This window comes from Amblyomma maculatum, chromosome 3, assembly GCF_055883805.1.
Source record: "Amblyomma maculatum isolate TAMU_Amacu chromosome 3, ASM5588380v1, whole genome shotgun sequence".
Taxonomy (NCBI): domain Eukaryota; kingdom Metazoa; phylum Arthropoda; class Arachnida; order Ixodida; family Ixodidae; genus Amblyomma; species Amblyomma maculatum.
The window spans coordinates 170,742,461-170,756,546 of record NC_139346.1 but is presented as its reverse complement, the minus strand read 5'-3'; the positions used below and the strand labels follow the sequence as shown (position 1 = coordinate 170,756,546).

At 49.9% G+C, this 14,086-nt stretch overlaps 2 protein-coding genes across 4 annotated transcripts in view; one reads left to right on the top strand and one right to left on the bottom strand.

Annotated features, from left to right (window-relative positions):
- LOC146196897 (rho guanine nucleotide exchange factor 10-like protein) overlaps positions 1–6,140 on the top strand; it is a 52,416-nt gene extending 46,276 nt beyond the window's left edge. For all 3 annotated transcript variants that reach the window (XM_084598596.1, XM_084598594.1, XM_084598595.1), the window contains one exon: positions 467–6,140. In XM_084598596.1, coding sequence (XP_084454722.1) covers positions 467–917 — 451 coding nt within the window. In that variant the 3' untranslated portion in view covers positions 918–6,140. The remainder of the gene's footprint in view (positions 1–466) is intronic.
- A 984-nt stretch (positions 6,141–7,124) lies between these two features.
- ND-B17 (NADH dehydrogenase (ubiquinone) B17 subunit) lies at positions 7,125–7,877 on the bottom strand. Its single transcript, XM_084598602.1, has one exon. The coding sequence runs from the start codon at positions 7,699–7,701 to the stop codon at positions 7,177–7,179; it is 525 nt and encodes a 174-aa protein (XP_084454728.1). The 5' UTR covers positions 7,702–7,877; the 3' UTR covers positions 7,125–7,176.
- Between the last annotated feature and the right edge of the window lie 6,209 nt (positions 7,878–14,086).

Sequence of the window (14,086 nt, the reverse complement as noted above, 5' to 3'; positions counted from 1 at the left end):
TCGTAATGTTTGTGCAACGTCAAGGTTCTACTGTGTGCGGTAATTTATGAAATAATTTTTGCTTCATGCAGTATTATGTCAGACATGCACAGCGTATGGTTCGTGTGAATTTCTGCTAAGTGGTTCCATTGGCTACTACAGTGGTGTTCATCAATTTTGACCGAAGTGGATTGTGTACAAGATACAGAATTTCGGATGTTCCGAACTCTCTCGCATGCCACTATGAATGATATGAGCGTGTAACCTGTCAACTCATGTGTCCCGTCAGCTAGTGCATTTTTTCTGCTTCAGTGTGCGGACTTTTCTACATAAATTTCTACATACATTTTTACATAAATGTTCAGGCATGTACCATTTAACAGCTGCCCAGAACCTTGTGGCATATGGCTTGAACACTTGTGACCCCGCTAGTATTTGGGGAACACTCGTGACAATGGGCCAACATGCTGGCTTTCTTCCATTGCAGATCACACCGTCCTGGACGGCCCCGCTCTTGGGACCTCTCCACCATGGAGGTGTCAGGAGACTCGGACTCGTCCGCAGCCACCTGCGATGCGCACAACGCCAACGCAGCAAACCCAGCTCCAGCGACACCCTGCACCACCGTGCTCCAAGTGGCGGCTGGCACCTCATCGTCTTCATCAGATGCAGGACCCAAATCGTCGTTCGCATCTTCACCGTCTCCATCACTATCGTCGGTAGAGGGACCAGCTTATGGCACCATACGGCAGCCACGGCGGGGCCCACCCACATCATCGCGGGGGGCACACCACACAGATGGCGGTTCGCAGAGCAAGACCCTGCTCACCCTGACGGGGGGCTGCGGCTATGTGAACTGGCGCAGGGCGGCCGGCGATCACCTGGCTACCTCACCCAGCGGTGATGCTCTAGTGCTCATCTGGGAGATGAAGGTCTGAGGTGGCAGCAGTGGCCTCGTTGGTATTTCTCTCACTAGGTGGCTCACTCTTGTGGCGCATGCAGGCGGAAAACCGTAGGCTTTTTAACCTCTAGTGTGGTGCAGCTGGCTTTTTCTTCTGTGGCAACTTGCGTGCGAGCCTTATTTGTCAGATACTTCTCAACTTTGAAGGTTGTGTGTGTGTGTGTATGTTTTTAGTGGGTTGGGGAGGGAATGGGATTATTTCCGGGTTGATGCGGAGAGAAGAGATAGCAATCCGGCACGTTTTCACGCAACTTTCAAAAGCTGGTCATCGATGGTAGTTTTGGGCCAAGGAAGTCTCGTTAACAACAGCGTTGGCCATCTGATCACCCCTTTAGTGACACCTCATTGCTTGGCTGTAGTGGAGTGATGGGCTCTGCCTTTGGTCAACTGTTGGGAATGGGGTTCTTCATGAATTGTATGATGTTTTCGTAACCCGCATGTGCTATAGGCAAAGAAGACATGGTTAGCAGCTCTGCTTGGATGGGTGCTAGACTTGATGATACAATCCTGGCAGATTGTATACTCATAACAGACCCCACATTTGCGGTGACAGTGGTTGGGTCAAGCTCAGCTTTACTTTCACACAGGCCTCATCGAAGCAGCACGCACAACAATTTCTGCCCAAGTGTAACAGTGCTAAGGCATTGTTAGCCTCTGAACTGTGAGTCATGCACTCCGATTCCATCCCTGAAATGATTTTAATGAGTCCTAAGGACTTGGCTCGACAGTGCAGACCCACTATGAATTGATGGGCCCATGTCACATTGGAGACAGAGTTTGGTACAGGTGTATTAATGTAATGACATGATGACCTGGTTGAAGGTTAGTACGATCTGTTATCACAGGGTTTCTTTTTCTTTAATGGGCCTCCTCTTACTGTTGAAGGAAGTGTTTAGTGTGAACCAAACTTCTTGGTAGGGTGAAGTCAGCTTTTTTTCACACTCTGCTGTAGCTGTAATGTTTTCAGCACGTTGCAAAGCTGCACAAGTCGGCGGTCAAGCAACCCTGAAAGCTTCATATTAGTAAAACCTCGATAATTCAAACTTTGATAAATAAAAAAATTTCAGCGGTCCGTTTTGACCAGATAGTTTGAAGCGTCAGCCTGCACCAACCCGGTTAAATTGAAGATTTTAGGTGCAGGGGTCGACTTCGAACAACACCAGCCTGCACCATGGCTTAGAGAGTAGGTTAAAAGCATCTTGATTATTTCAACTGCTGTCGTGTAAAGTCAAATTTTCTTCAGAAAAATGACCATCCGAATTACAAACATACTTCACCATGAACATGCATGGACCTCGGGCAGAACCCCCCTCCTGGTTCAAATTATCCGAATTTCTGAATTAATGGGGTTGAATTAACAATGTTTTTCTGTACTGCTCCTTTCACCAGGTTCGCACATATCTTATGGTGGCCAAATGTTTTTTTCTTTTCACCTCATCACTCTTTCTCCCTCCTTCTCACTATTATATCCACTTATCGCTTTCGGTGGGAAGCACAAGGTTTGTCATTGGCGAAAGTGTTCGTTTGCTTCACTGTCTTCGAGACAAGGATCACAGCAGCATTTTTGTGCTTTGTTTTCATTTTCAAGGAATGTTTGTGTGGGTGGTTGAGTTGGTAAATACTATTCACGATTAGTTTTGCAGGCGGAGATACAATATTTTAAAGAGAGGCACGCCTGCCATGTTGTTTTGTGCATTATATTTTTTTTCTTTAGTGTTTGTTGCTATAATACAGCCAGAGAATAGTTTTTTTTTTTTTTTTCCGTTTCTGTAGCTGCTGTTAAGCTGGGACTGTGGCGTGTAGGCAATGCCCAAGTTGTGTGTAAAAGTAGGAACTGCTGGTGTACGTTTTATCCTTTGTGTCATGGCTTTTTTTTGGCGTGACCAGTTTACAAGATTACGCTTCATTCCTTTTAGTTTTTCTAACCATGCGTCGCAGCCTCCTGAAAAAAAAAAAAAAATAAAAAAAAAATAAAGAAATAAAGGCGAGGGCATTCAGGCCACATCCATGGATTGTTCTTTTGATCCTTTAAGAAGCGAAATTGCGCAAGCTGTGTAGTTACGAGACTGATATTGTCTTGAAATGAAAAACATCAGAACTAAGGAAATGCCACAGAAAAAGAGCAAGAGGACTATTGGTTGGAAACATTGCTATTGAATTGTGGTTGTCTGAAAAGCAAAACTGGTAGAACAAAAAGAGCAGCTCGCTTACGCAGAACGATGCCACCTGTCATGAAATTCCAGTTACACATGTGTCTGTCGTAAAAACCTTGTTTTCTTAATGGAACTATTTTATTTCCCAACTGGAGTGTTCTTTCCTGTGACTAACGTTTGCTTTTATTCTATTTTTTATTTAAGGCTATTGCTGCTTTCCTTGAACCGTGTGTGCAAGAGTAGTAATGTTTATGGTTTCACAGCCGTCATGCAGCTTACTTTTACTCCTCAAAGCTATGCCTCTGCCACTATGGGAATTGTCATTTGAGGTGACTGACATCGACATGTAGTGTCATTAATTGGCTGCACGGCCCATCTGCTGCCCATTAAACTTGACCAAGATTAATGTTCTTGGTTGAATGGGTGTGGCGAGCTCATTTGCATTCAGTTTTGGAATGAGTACTTGCTTCCCACACACTATATTTTTGGCTGAAAACCTCCAACCGTTACTCACCTTCCTCTCGATGGAAAGACTATGTGACACTGGTGCGTGTTTACATTTACAGCCTTCAAAGCCATGTCAAATGTTATTTAGGCAAGTATTGCTGCATTGAGTGCAGGTTTTTTGTGTAGCCTTTTTCATTTCGATTCATGAGCAGTGTGCTAATGTGAGCAGCTTGCGTCATTGCTTTGCACAATTTGTTCACCTTTCCACTGCTTCTTTGAGCTGTGTAAAACATACTTTTTGGAATGTTGCCAACAGAGAGAGAAACACTACCATTTGCTTGCTGCTTGGCAGCTTGTAATCACAACAGTCCAGCCTTTGGCTTCTGAACACACAGCAAGCAGTTCTTGGAAAGGCGTGTGTACTAAACTGCTTTTGCCACGGATGTTTGTGTTACTGTTTTATGGATTTTAATGAGGCTGCTAGAAAGTATCTTGTGTGAAACCTTTACATTGCTTCTGTGTAAGTAGCAGGACTCTGTGAACATTTAGCTGTGTGTGTCGGGCATGTATGTTGCTGTGTGACTGTTCCCTGCACGTTCTCTGGTTTGAACATGGGTGCACGCATGAAGTGTGAAGAAAAAAAAACGGGTCTTTTTCTGGGAAAGCAGGTATATTAATTTGTTTCTCTAGCATATTGCATTGGCTTGACTCATTTGGCATATCTGTGCATGTTTGTGTTCCTTAGTCGTTTCTTAGCACCTTTGTATTTTGTTCCTGAAATAGCCAAAGCCTATGCCAACCACTATTCAAGCTCTGCTCTTTACCAAGCTTTCTGCCCAAAATCGAACAGCATTTTGGAGGCTTGCTTAGCTTGTACGGTTTATACATTTATCAGAAAGCGTTTCTTTATTCCTAATACATGAGCAGAGCTTTCTAGCATGCACATTTTGTGTTGGCTGTCTCAAACTGCCACCAAAGTTTGATAGGGCTGACCTGCGCCTGACAGCTGATAGTGTGTTGCTTTTTTTACTAGTCATTTTTGCTTTTAATTTTATGCTGATCCAATTATGTTTTTTTCTCCTCTAATTTGTGCAGGGGCCTCGAATAGTTTAAAAAGCTTTACAGGGAACAAACTGGGCATGGTTTCGTTTTTATAAATGAATAAACTAAACGGGAAAAGATTGGGGTAATGCTAGTTTATATGGGGAAGTGCAAATCCGTGCCCAGTTTTGAGCACTTCAGTTATGTCTTCAGCATGTTCAGTTGGTATGCCAGAAGTGTTATTTTTTGATGGTCTGCTGGGGGGGGGGGAAGGGGATGCGCATTATTTTCTGATGCCGCCAAATGCTCTCTTAGATGCTGCCCCACCTCAAACTGCCAGTTTTTCTTTTCCAACAGCTCGGTGCTCAAGTTGTTGCAGTTTCTGCAAGCCACCGCGTCATTGCCTGTGCCACTAGGAAACAATTCCAGTGAGAATTTTGAGCTGAAAACTAGAAGCTTCGTGTGTAAAAGCAGAAGGCTGGTGTCACCAGTAACCTAAGCGTAAAAATGATGTCAGTTTTTATCAACTGCACCCATTTTTTATCACCACCCCAGCTATCATCACTGGGAAGTTGATGGCATGCGACTCTTTTTTTTTCCTTTTTCTGGTGTTGTACAAGAGCCGAGTTTCTTCTTTTCTTTTTTTTTTTTTTCAAAGTGGTGTGCAGTGAACCTGCTCTTGTGCCTCAAGTTTGTCAGTTTTTAGTGTTAGTAGTGTTTGCGTAATTGCCATGTCCTAGAAGAACACTGATTGTAGAAAGCATAATTCTTGACATCACTCGTTCCTCCTCATAAGCGTGCCTGTCTGATGCCAGTATTACCTTGCCCAGATGTTTTCAACTGGTGTGCTTCTCATTGTTTTGGCATCTCCTGCGTGTGCCGTAGATATAATGAAACCTCACAAAGCACAGTGAAACCTCCTTGTAGTTGGGTGCGGAAAAAAAAAAAAAAAGACGAAACACGACAAAAGTCTTGCATCGCAAGTTGGGCACTCGTGCCTGCCACTATTGTGGCTTCGGTTGCAATTCTTATGTCAGCTATGACGAGGTTTCATTGTACTGAGAACCTTGTAGGATGTCATAGGACACAGCGAGCAAGAAGGTACCAGAGAATGAAAGAAAAATGCTTGTAGGCTGATCTATGTGTGCGTGCACGCATGCCATATTTGCAAAGCACCACGATGAATCTCTGTCTCTCTAGGGCTGCAAGGATAGCTAGAAGTGGCGGCATGCCCACGCTTGCATCACGGAACTGTGGTTAGCCGCTGCTTTTTTTCTTTTTTTTTTTTAAGTATTTTGTATGGGGTACATGATAGTCTTTACAGCTGTGCAGTGTTTGTGTGCATGTGTGTGTACCTGCGAGAGTCATGTGAAAAGCCATTCGAAGCTTGCTACGTGCCACCACTGTTGATGCCATTTGTGGTACATTTCTGTCCTGCTCTCGTTGTAGTGACTTAGTGCATTATGTGCTGCAAGGTTCTTTCTGCTTGCGAGACTCCTCGCTAACCTCCATTTTTACATTATTCATGTACATCTTGTGTTCCTTTTTTTTTTTTTTTTCATATTGTAACGAAGCATTCTAGCAAAAAGGAAAAACTTGTTTGCGTGTAATTTAATGCCTCCTCTGTACATAATTATATACATATTATATATATAAATATTATATATATATATATATATTGCGTCCATGCATGTGAGCATGTCACTTATGTGTGTACTACACAGTGGAGAAACAAGCAAGAAACAATCTTTGTATACTCTCGACAAGCTCACATTAGCTTGATGTTTTTTTTTTTCCTGTTTACAGTTTCGTTGTATGGTTTCGTTGCAGACCCACATCTGCGAGTGCAGCCTATTCAAATCAGTTCAAAACAAAGGCAGCATCTACTTTGCTTATGTGTATTATTTTCTTGAAGATAGGTATTAAAATGTGTGACTGCCACGGGCTGTTCTACCCTTGCTTTTTTTTTACATGGAGCCTGTTAAACGCCTCTTCGTTTAGCTTGCAATGCCTGCACACCTTGAATTGCACAGTTTTGCAACATTGTTCTACAAGCATTGCGTGCAAGTGCTTTTCTGGCGCACTCATATGCAGAAAAACAAAATAGCCTGCCATGTTTAGTTGGTTAGAAGAGCACATTTTTTCTTCACCACATTTACTTTTAGAACAAATTTTTCTTTAGATAAAGTTTGTTTACGTCTGTAAGCATTACACTTCTACAATAAAGCAAATTTGTCTATATAATGATATACATTGTCACTCATTTATATTGAACTTCCCAATAAAGATTGCATAAATTTATTGGACTTGTGGCTTTGTAGTAATCCGTATTTACTTGGCACAGCGGTACTTATCATCGTGCTAACAGCGCAAATATTCACCGCAGGTTGGCAGTTTCCATCGTCTCGATGTGTTCATATTCTTAAGCTACAAATCATAGTTAGCTTTGTTGGGTCCTGGCACAAGTCCGTTTCTAAATTTACGGCGCGTAGTGCGGTCGGTTTTCTCTGGCTTGATTTCAGAAGTTTACACAGAACGACATGGACACTCGGCAAATATTTATTCTAGCTTGACAGAGTAAGAATCGGTAGCTTGTTAGACGCGGTCGCGCAGGACGTCCCTATCCCTGAAGCCAAAGTCTGCGTAATCCGAAGGCTTGCTCCTGTCGGACGGCTTGGGCCATTCGGGATCTCCGGGGTACACAGCTGGTTTCGACGTGCGCACCACCAGTCCGCTGTGACGCTGCCAAGAGTGTTGGTTGTACTTGTAGTTGTAAGTCAGGACCAGGCCGCCCAGGTATAAGAAAAACATCTTGGGAACGATCCAGCGCAAGGTGGTAGCACAGACCGGGCCCAGTACCGGCTCGAGACGGCCGAACAGAGCATCCATCGGATATCGGTAGAATCGACGGAACGGGTTTTTGAGGGCCTTTTCCAACTCTGGTACCTTGCGTGGCTCGTTGGGTGACAGATGCTGGTCTTCGAGCCACTTCTTTCGCCAGGCACGGTCGGCGTCAGTGAACTCGCCAGACAGTCGGGCCCTTTCGTTGCCGAACCGCCCTTGAATATTCATGGGCCGTACGCCGCCTGTATCCGAAGGTGGCAGCTTGCTAGGGTCCATGGCGGCGACCTCAACAATCGTAGCGCCTTCGTGAATGAGTTTATATCGTCCTGCACTTGATCACGTCGGCGGATATTGAAGTGAGGACCAAAGACCAATTTCACCTTCCTCGCCCGTGAGGACGACGCTGGCCTTTAGCCTGTATGGATCGTCATGCCGAGTATTTTAATAGTCGCCGGTAAAGCGGCGCTAGTGAGGCACTAAAATTAGAATGTACAACTTGGTACAATTACAGTATAACAACTAATCTTCAGAAACGTAATTTTTTATAAACAAAAGACCTGACTCGTTTTTTGTTTCTTTCTCCATCCGCCACAGTGCACCGCGCGACTGGTACATTCGGTACCGTCAGACGCAACGTGGCGCTGACAGCAGTAAGCTACGCTGATGATGATGATGATGGCCACCAGTTCATCATCATCATCAGCGTAGGGTCTCGAGGGAGAGAGCGCTTCTCTTCTCTCTATTGGCGAATTCCAATCGCAGAACTGGAGCAGCGCACACGCTCCATCACAGAACGCCTCAATCCGGCGAAGAGCACGCTCCCAGACTCTGCGTTTCGAATACTCTTGCTCCGACCGGAGCAAGTAGGTGACGCTCGCGAGCAAACGGAGACGGAGAAAGTACCCATCATTCCTTGCACTTGCCCGCGCTTTTCGTGCGCTCGCGTCGTCTGCTGTGCAAGCCTGCAGCCTTTCTTCCCTTTGATATGGAGGTTACACCAGCCGTTTACGCAATTATATCCTCCTTGCTCGAAGAGCCGAGCGCGGACACACACGGTAAGACTCCTTCAGCATTTTCTTTAATATGGAAGAAAACTTCGGTTCACGTACCGAATGTTTGCAGTCTTCCAGAGCCGAGCCGTAACGTGCGCGGCTTTAAGTTTACACGGACGATGGACATATAAGTAGTTGATTCTTGATTCTTCGACAGATGAGTCGGAACTGCTGCTCTCCGACTCGCTGTCCTCAAGCAAAGCGAGCGCAAGAGCGCGACGCGAATCACCATCCATGGCGGCGGCAAATACTGATCGTCTGCTATGGAGAGGCGCGTTGGAGAGACCCAACAACGCGGCGAGCCACCGGAAATGGATGCGCTAGCTAGCGCATGCGCAAGCGTCGCTCGGAAAGTCACGTCACGCAAACTTCCGGTCGGTTCCCCCGATTTTGGCGGAGCAGTTTTGACTGCTCCGCGGAGCCGTGTTCCGGATCTGCGTTTGGAAGACAATTGCTCCGAAAGGAGCAGAAAACGTTGCTCTGGAAGTGCTCCTGCTCTGCGATTGGAATTCACCATATGTCGGGCACCGGTCGGGTAAGCGTCGAGTAAGGCTATAGGGGACCGCAGCTTCGCAGGGGGGCGCTGCAAGCGCCAATGAAAAGCGCCCTCTTTGGCGGCGTCCCGATAATTGACCGGGCAGGCCGGTTCCCCCTCCCATTGAACAGCTGCGCGAGTGGCTCTTGAAAGGGGTCAGTTGTGCAGGTGCTGGGCTGCTGATCTGTTTATGCAGTCGCGTGCTTGCTCATGGATGCGTGAGTGCTTACGCATGCGCATTCTTCAGAGAATTAGGAAAATCAGCGTAAACGCGAAAAAAAAACTTGTGGATAATGTCCTCTCCGCGTGGCAAATTGACGAAAACGCTATTATGTTAACGGCGCTTTTAGTGCCGCAAGTAATTAAGTGGCAAAACAGTTTACAACGTGGAAAGTAAATCTATTTTTTACATAGTCATCTTCACAACGCAAAATTTTATTCGATGGCTCAGTGTGGTGCACGGAACTTCGCTGACTTAATAGATTAGATTTTGATATTTTTTGGGCTAATAGTAATGAAAATTACCGTCATTTTAACCCAAATTAAGAGTCCTGAAGGCGATATGCGAGGCTGAAGAGAAAGATGAGACCATTCACCGAATATGTCTACCAACTGCTCGCTTATGGTTAAAAGAAAACTGTCGTAAGCTTGATTACTAAGTGCCATAGAGAAAAGCGGTTGCTTATTTATTTCATGCTATCACAGCGCACGCGTACCCTCAAGACAACCTATCTGCAGAGCCATCGATCATAAGCGAATGCTCACTGATGTGGATGACAAACATTTTGACTTGTTGTTGTAGTGGTTATTTATTGTATGTGCAAAAGGAAAGAAAAGATGTTTGCCAGCCCCGGTATCTGCTATCTTATATCTGAAGCACCTGAACTGGGGCGGCGGAAATAAAGGGATAGCGAGGAGAAGGTAGAGGAAATCAAAGAGGTGAGTGATAGGGAGAAAGAAAAGAGTAGGTAAAAATAAAAGAAATATATACACTATGGTACAGTATACAGTAGTTTGCATGAGGCCCACCCGCAAACGTATTAGGTCACTGAGTACTCGGCACGACGGGCGGGCCTCCGCAATAGCTCCACGTCCAGGCAACTGTTCACTACGCACGCACTTGCACACTGTACAAAACACTGACGGCTGTCGTGGGCGATCAGCCGTTATTGTGGGAAATAGCACACGTGGAGCGTTCAGTCCCAGCGCGCACTATCTGGCGAGGTGAAATAGGCGGGTCATCAAGCCCGCCTGTTCGATGTACTCACATAAGCTCACGTGAGCTCGCTCGCGGGCGCGCGCACAGCCCGGCGGCCACAGGAGCACAGCTACGCTGTCCGGGATTACCCCCTGCGCTCTGTAAGCCGCCAGCAACTCACGTCGTGGTTCGGCTAGCGCGGTGCAGCGCAGTAGAAGATGTTCGAGAGTTTCTACCTCGCCACAGTCGTCACACACGTCACTATTGGCAAGTCCGTGGCGCATCCGTCGTTCCCCAGGCCACACACATCCAATGCGTGCACGGAGGATCATTGCGCGTTGCAGCCGAGTCAGCGAGCGGCCGCTGACACTGTGAATGCGCTCACCTCTTGCGATGCGTGGGTCGGGGTGCTGCGTCCGGAGGTGATCGTCGATTACCGCACGCACATCCTCCAAAGCGAGTTGCTCGTCGCTAGGAGGGAGTTCATATGCTGCGGTCGCGAGCTCGTCGGCACGTTCGTTGCCCTCTATGCCGCAGTGCCCGGGAATCCACTGTGCCCGTATAGCGCAGCCACGCTCCGCCAAGTGCTTGAGACGTGCGCGAATCTGGCACAGCAGCGGAGTTCCCCGGCCGGTGGTTCGAAGGCGGCTGAGGGCAGCGCGGGAGTCACATAGCACGGCACACCTGGGTGGCGGCGGAGTCAGTTCAAGCAGTAGATCCAGGCCTAGGCGTAGGCCCAGCAGCTCCGCCGTGGTGGAAGAACCCAGGTATGACAGGTGCAGCTGTCTGTGCAGTTGCAGGGCGGGGATGGTAGCCGCCGCTGCTAGCGAGCAACTGTCTCTGGCCACGGAGCCGTCGGTGTAAACGAGGAGGTGGTGTTGGAGTTCCTCGTAGATGACGGCTCTGGTCAGCTGCTGCACTGCACAGGGCGGTGTGGTGCGTTTCCCCGCGATTCCGACAATCTCTCGCTGAACCTCCGTAGCAGCGGGCCAGGGCGAGAAGAGGTCGTAGGGGGGCGTTGCATTGGTGAGCTGCTCGTACTCGAGCAGCGCCGCTCCCATGCGTGAGTGGCGATGATGTCGCAACCGATGTAATAGCGGGCCGCCGTCCTTTGCGCGCTGTAGGCGATCGATGTGTCGGAGCGCCCGCCGCGTGGCCTGAAGTTGTAAAGGCCACGCACCTGCCTCGGCCAAAGTAGCTGCGCATTGAGAGTTCTGAGGAAGGCCGAGGCAAATGCGGAGCGCCTTGCGATGCTCGACCTCTAGCTTCTTCCAGCATGGTTTGCGCAGTGTGACGAGCGGTAGCGCGTAGAGTATTGCCCCCAGAGCCGCGGAGTTGTACAGCCGTAACGCTGCTTGCTGGGAGATGCCCTGGCCTCGAGCAGTGAGCCTGTGTACGGCGGCGGTGGTTCTCTTCATCTGCAGGCAGGCCTTGATCGCCGCGGGTCGGAAGGAAAGGCGCTGGTCTATGTCCAACCCCAGGTACCGCACCGAACGTCGCCACGGCAAGAGGGTCCCGTCCAGTGTGAGCGGCGGTGGTCGTTTGCGCGAGCTCGGAACACAGGCCATTGCGACGGATTTGTCCGCGCTGAGCGAGAGACCTAGGCCGCGCAAACAGTCGCTCACCGCCGTCAGAGCTGCCTGCAGGCACGCGCGCACCCGTGCTGCCTCGCCCGGCGGTCCCAGGCACCACAGAGCAATGTCATCTGCGTATATGGAGATGTGCACATGATGCCGGCAGCCTGCAGGCAGGCAGCCCGGCACCACCGACATCGCCACATTGAACAGAAAAGGTGACAGGACAGAGCCCTGCGGCACGCCTAGCCCGACCGGGCGAGGCGCCGAGAGAGCACCCCCCACGCGAACGCGCATGGAGCGCGCCTGGAAAAAGCTCCGAATGTATTGTAGCAAGCGTCCGCCCACGCCAGCCCTCTCAAGCGTCGCGAGAATGGGAGCGCGGCAGACGTTATCAAACGCGCCCGACACGTCCAGCAGTAGAAGCAACGCAACCTGCCTCACTGCCTTCGCGTGCTCGAGCGCGCTGACAACATCGGAGATGGAATCCGCAGTGCACCGCATTCCGCGAAAGCCCGTCTGCCGCTCATCAAACAAATCCGCCGCCGCAGCCTGCTCGTTAAGGCGATGTAAAGCCATGTGTTCCATGAGCTTACCAGCCGCAGATGTTAGCGCCACTGGACGGTATCCCTCGAGCTGGGTTGGTGGGCGTCCTGGCTTGAGGATGGGGCAGACGACTGCCGTGCGCCAGTCCTCCGGGAGGGTCCCGCGTTCCCACACTAGGTTGATCTGCTGCAGGAGAACCAGCCGTTGATCTGCGTCCAGGTTGCGCAGCATCTGGTAGGTCACCCCATCCGGCCCTGGCGCCGAGCGACGGTGGCAGCGCTGTAGCGCATTGTTGAGCTCTGTCACTGTGAAGAGGGCATCACAAGGGTCACCAGGGGTAGGAGCGCTGGCTCTGTCTCCGGAACTCAGAGGTGAAGTTTGGCTGCCTGCGTTCACGGGGCTTTGCGGCGCAAAGCGGTCCGCAAACCGCTCAGCTAGCTCCTCGTAGCTAAGGCCGCTAGAGATGGCGAGAGCGGCCAGCGGCTGCGGGTTCGCTTGTGGCGTTGTGATGCGTCGCAGGGTGGTAAAGAGCCGCCGCGAGCTACAGTCCTCCTCCATCTTCCTGCAGAGCGATGCCCACTGCCGGCGGTAAAGTTTGTTGGAATGCCGCCTCGCTGCTGCGTCCAGCCGATTGTATGCTGTCCAGTCGGTTGGTCGGTCCGTCCGCCGTGCTCGTCGCTCAGCTTTGTCGCGTTTTTGTCTCAGGTCGAGCAGCTTGTTGTCGGGCGTTGGTTGCCCTGCCCGAACCTCTACGCGGCGAGTGGCTGCGAACGCGCTACGGACGAGACTGGAGAAGAAATCCGCGCCGGACGTAGCTGCGGCTTCTACTTCGCTGCGGAAGCGGTTCCAGTTGACAATGGAGTAAGTGCGCGTGGCGCGAGCTTCCTTGGCAGTGGGCTCAATGAGGATAGAGAAGTGATCAGAGCCCCAAAGTGATGGTGCGCGATTCCAGGTCGCCTCGATGCCGCTGGACGCGAACGCGACGTCTATGCAGGAGCCGGGTGTGCCGCGTCGCCGGAAGGTGGGCTCGCCGGTGTTCAGCGGTGTGAGTCCCAGCTGTGTTACCATGGCGTGTAGGTCGTCTCCTCGCGCGGTGTTTCGGGCACTTCCCCACGCACAATGATGGGCATTGAAATCTCCGAGGATGATTTGTCGGGTGGCACAACACGAAGAGACTGCACTGAAGCACTGGGCATTCCACTGCACAGCTGGACGCACGTAAACACTAGCCACAGACGTGTCCACACCACGTATGCGGACTGTAACAACAACACACTCCTGCACATCACTCGTCGCCGCCGCCGAGTCAACGAGGACATGTTGGACATCGCGCCGCACATAAACCGCGCACCGAGATTTCCCTGGTTTGTGCTGGGGATCACTGCACGGCACTGCAGCACATGTAACCTCCTCACAGGTTGTCGGGGAGTGGTATCCGACGTAGCCGGGCAGCCGCATTTGAGGGTCCCCATCTTGTGCACGAACGTACGTCTCCTGCAGCGCTACAACCTCAGGAGACTCGTTAGACACTCGTAAGCGCAGCTCTGAATAGCGCGCGGCAAGAGAACGTACGTTCCACTGCAGGATGGAAGGAATTCGGGGAGGTGTCCGGCGACTAGCCATGATGTTGGACATCCTGTAAGGAGGCGCCTGCTGCTTCTAAGCAGACGCGCCTGTCGGGAGAGTCCTCCGGGATATACCGGGCGAGGACGCGAATTGCAGCCATCAGCTGCTCGATCTTTTTATCTCGCTCGTC

Coding starts and splice junctions, on each gene's coding strand:
- ND-B17 (XM_084598602.1), bottom strand. CDS start 7,701: ATGGACCCTAGCAAGCTGCCACCTTCGGATACAGGCGGCGTACGGCCC.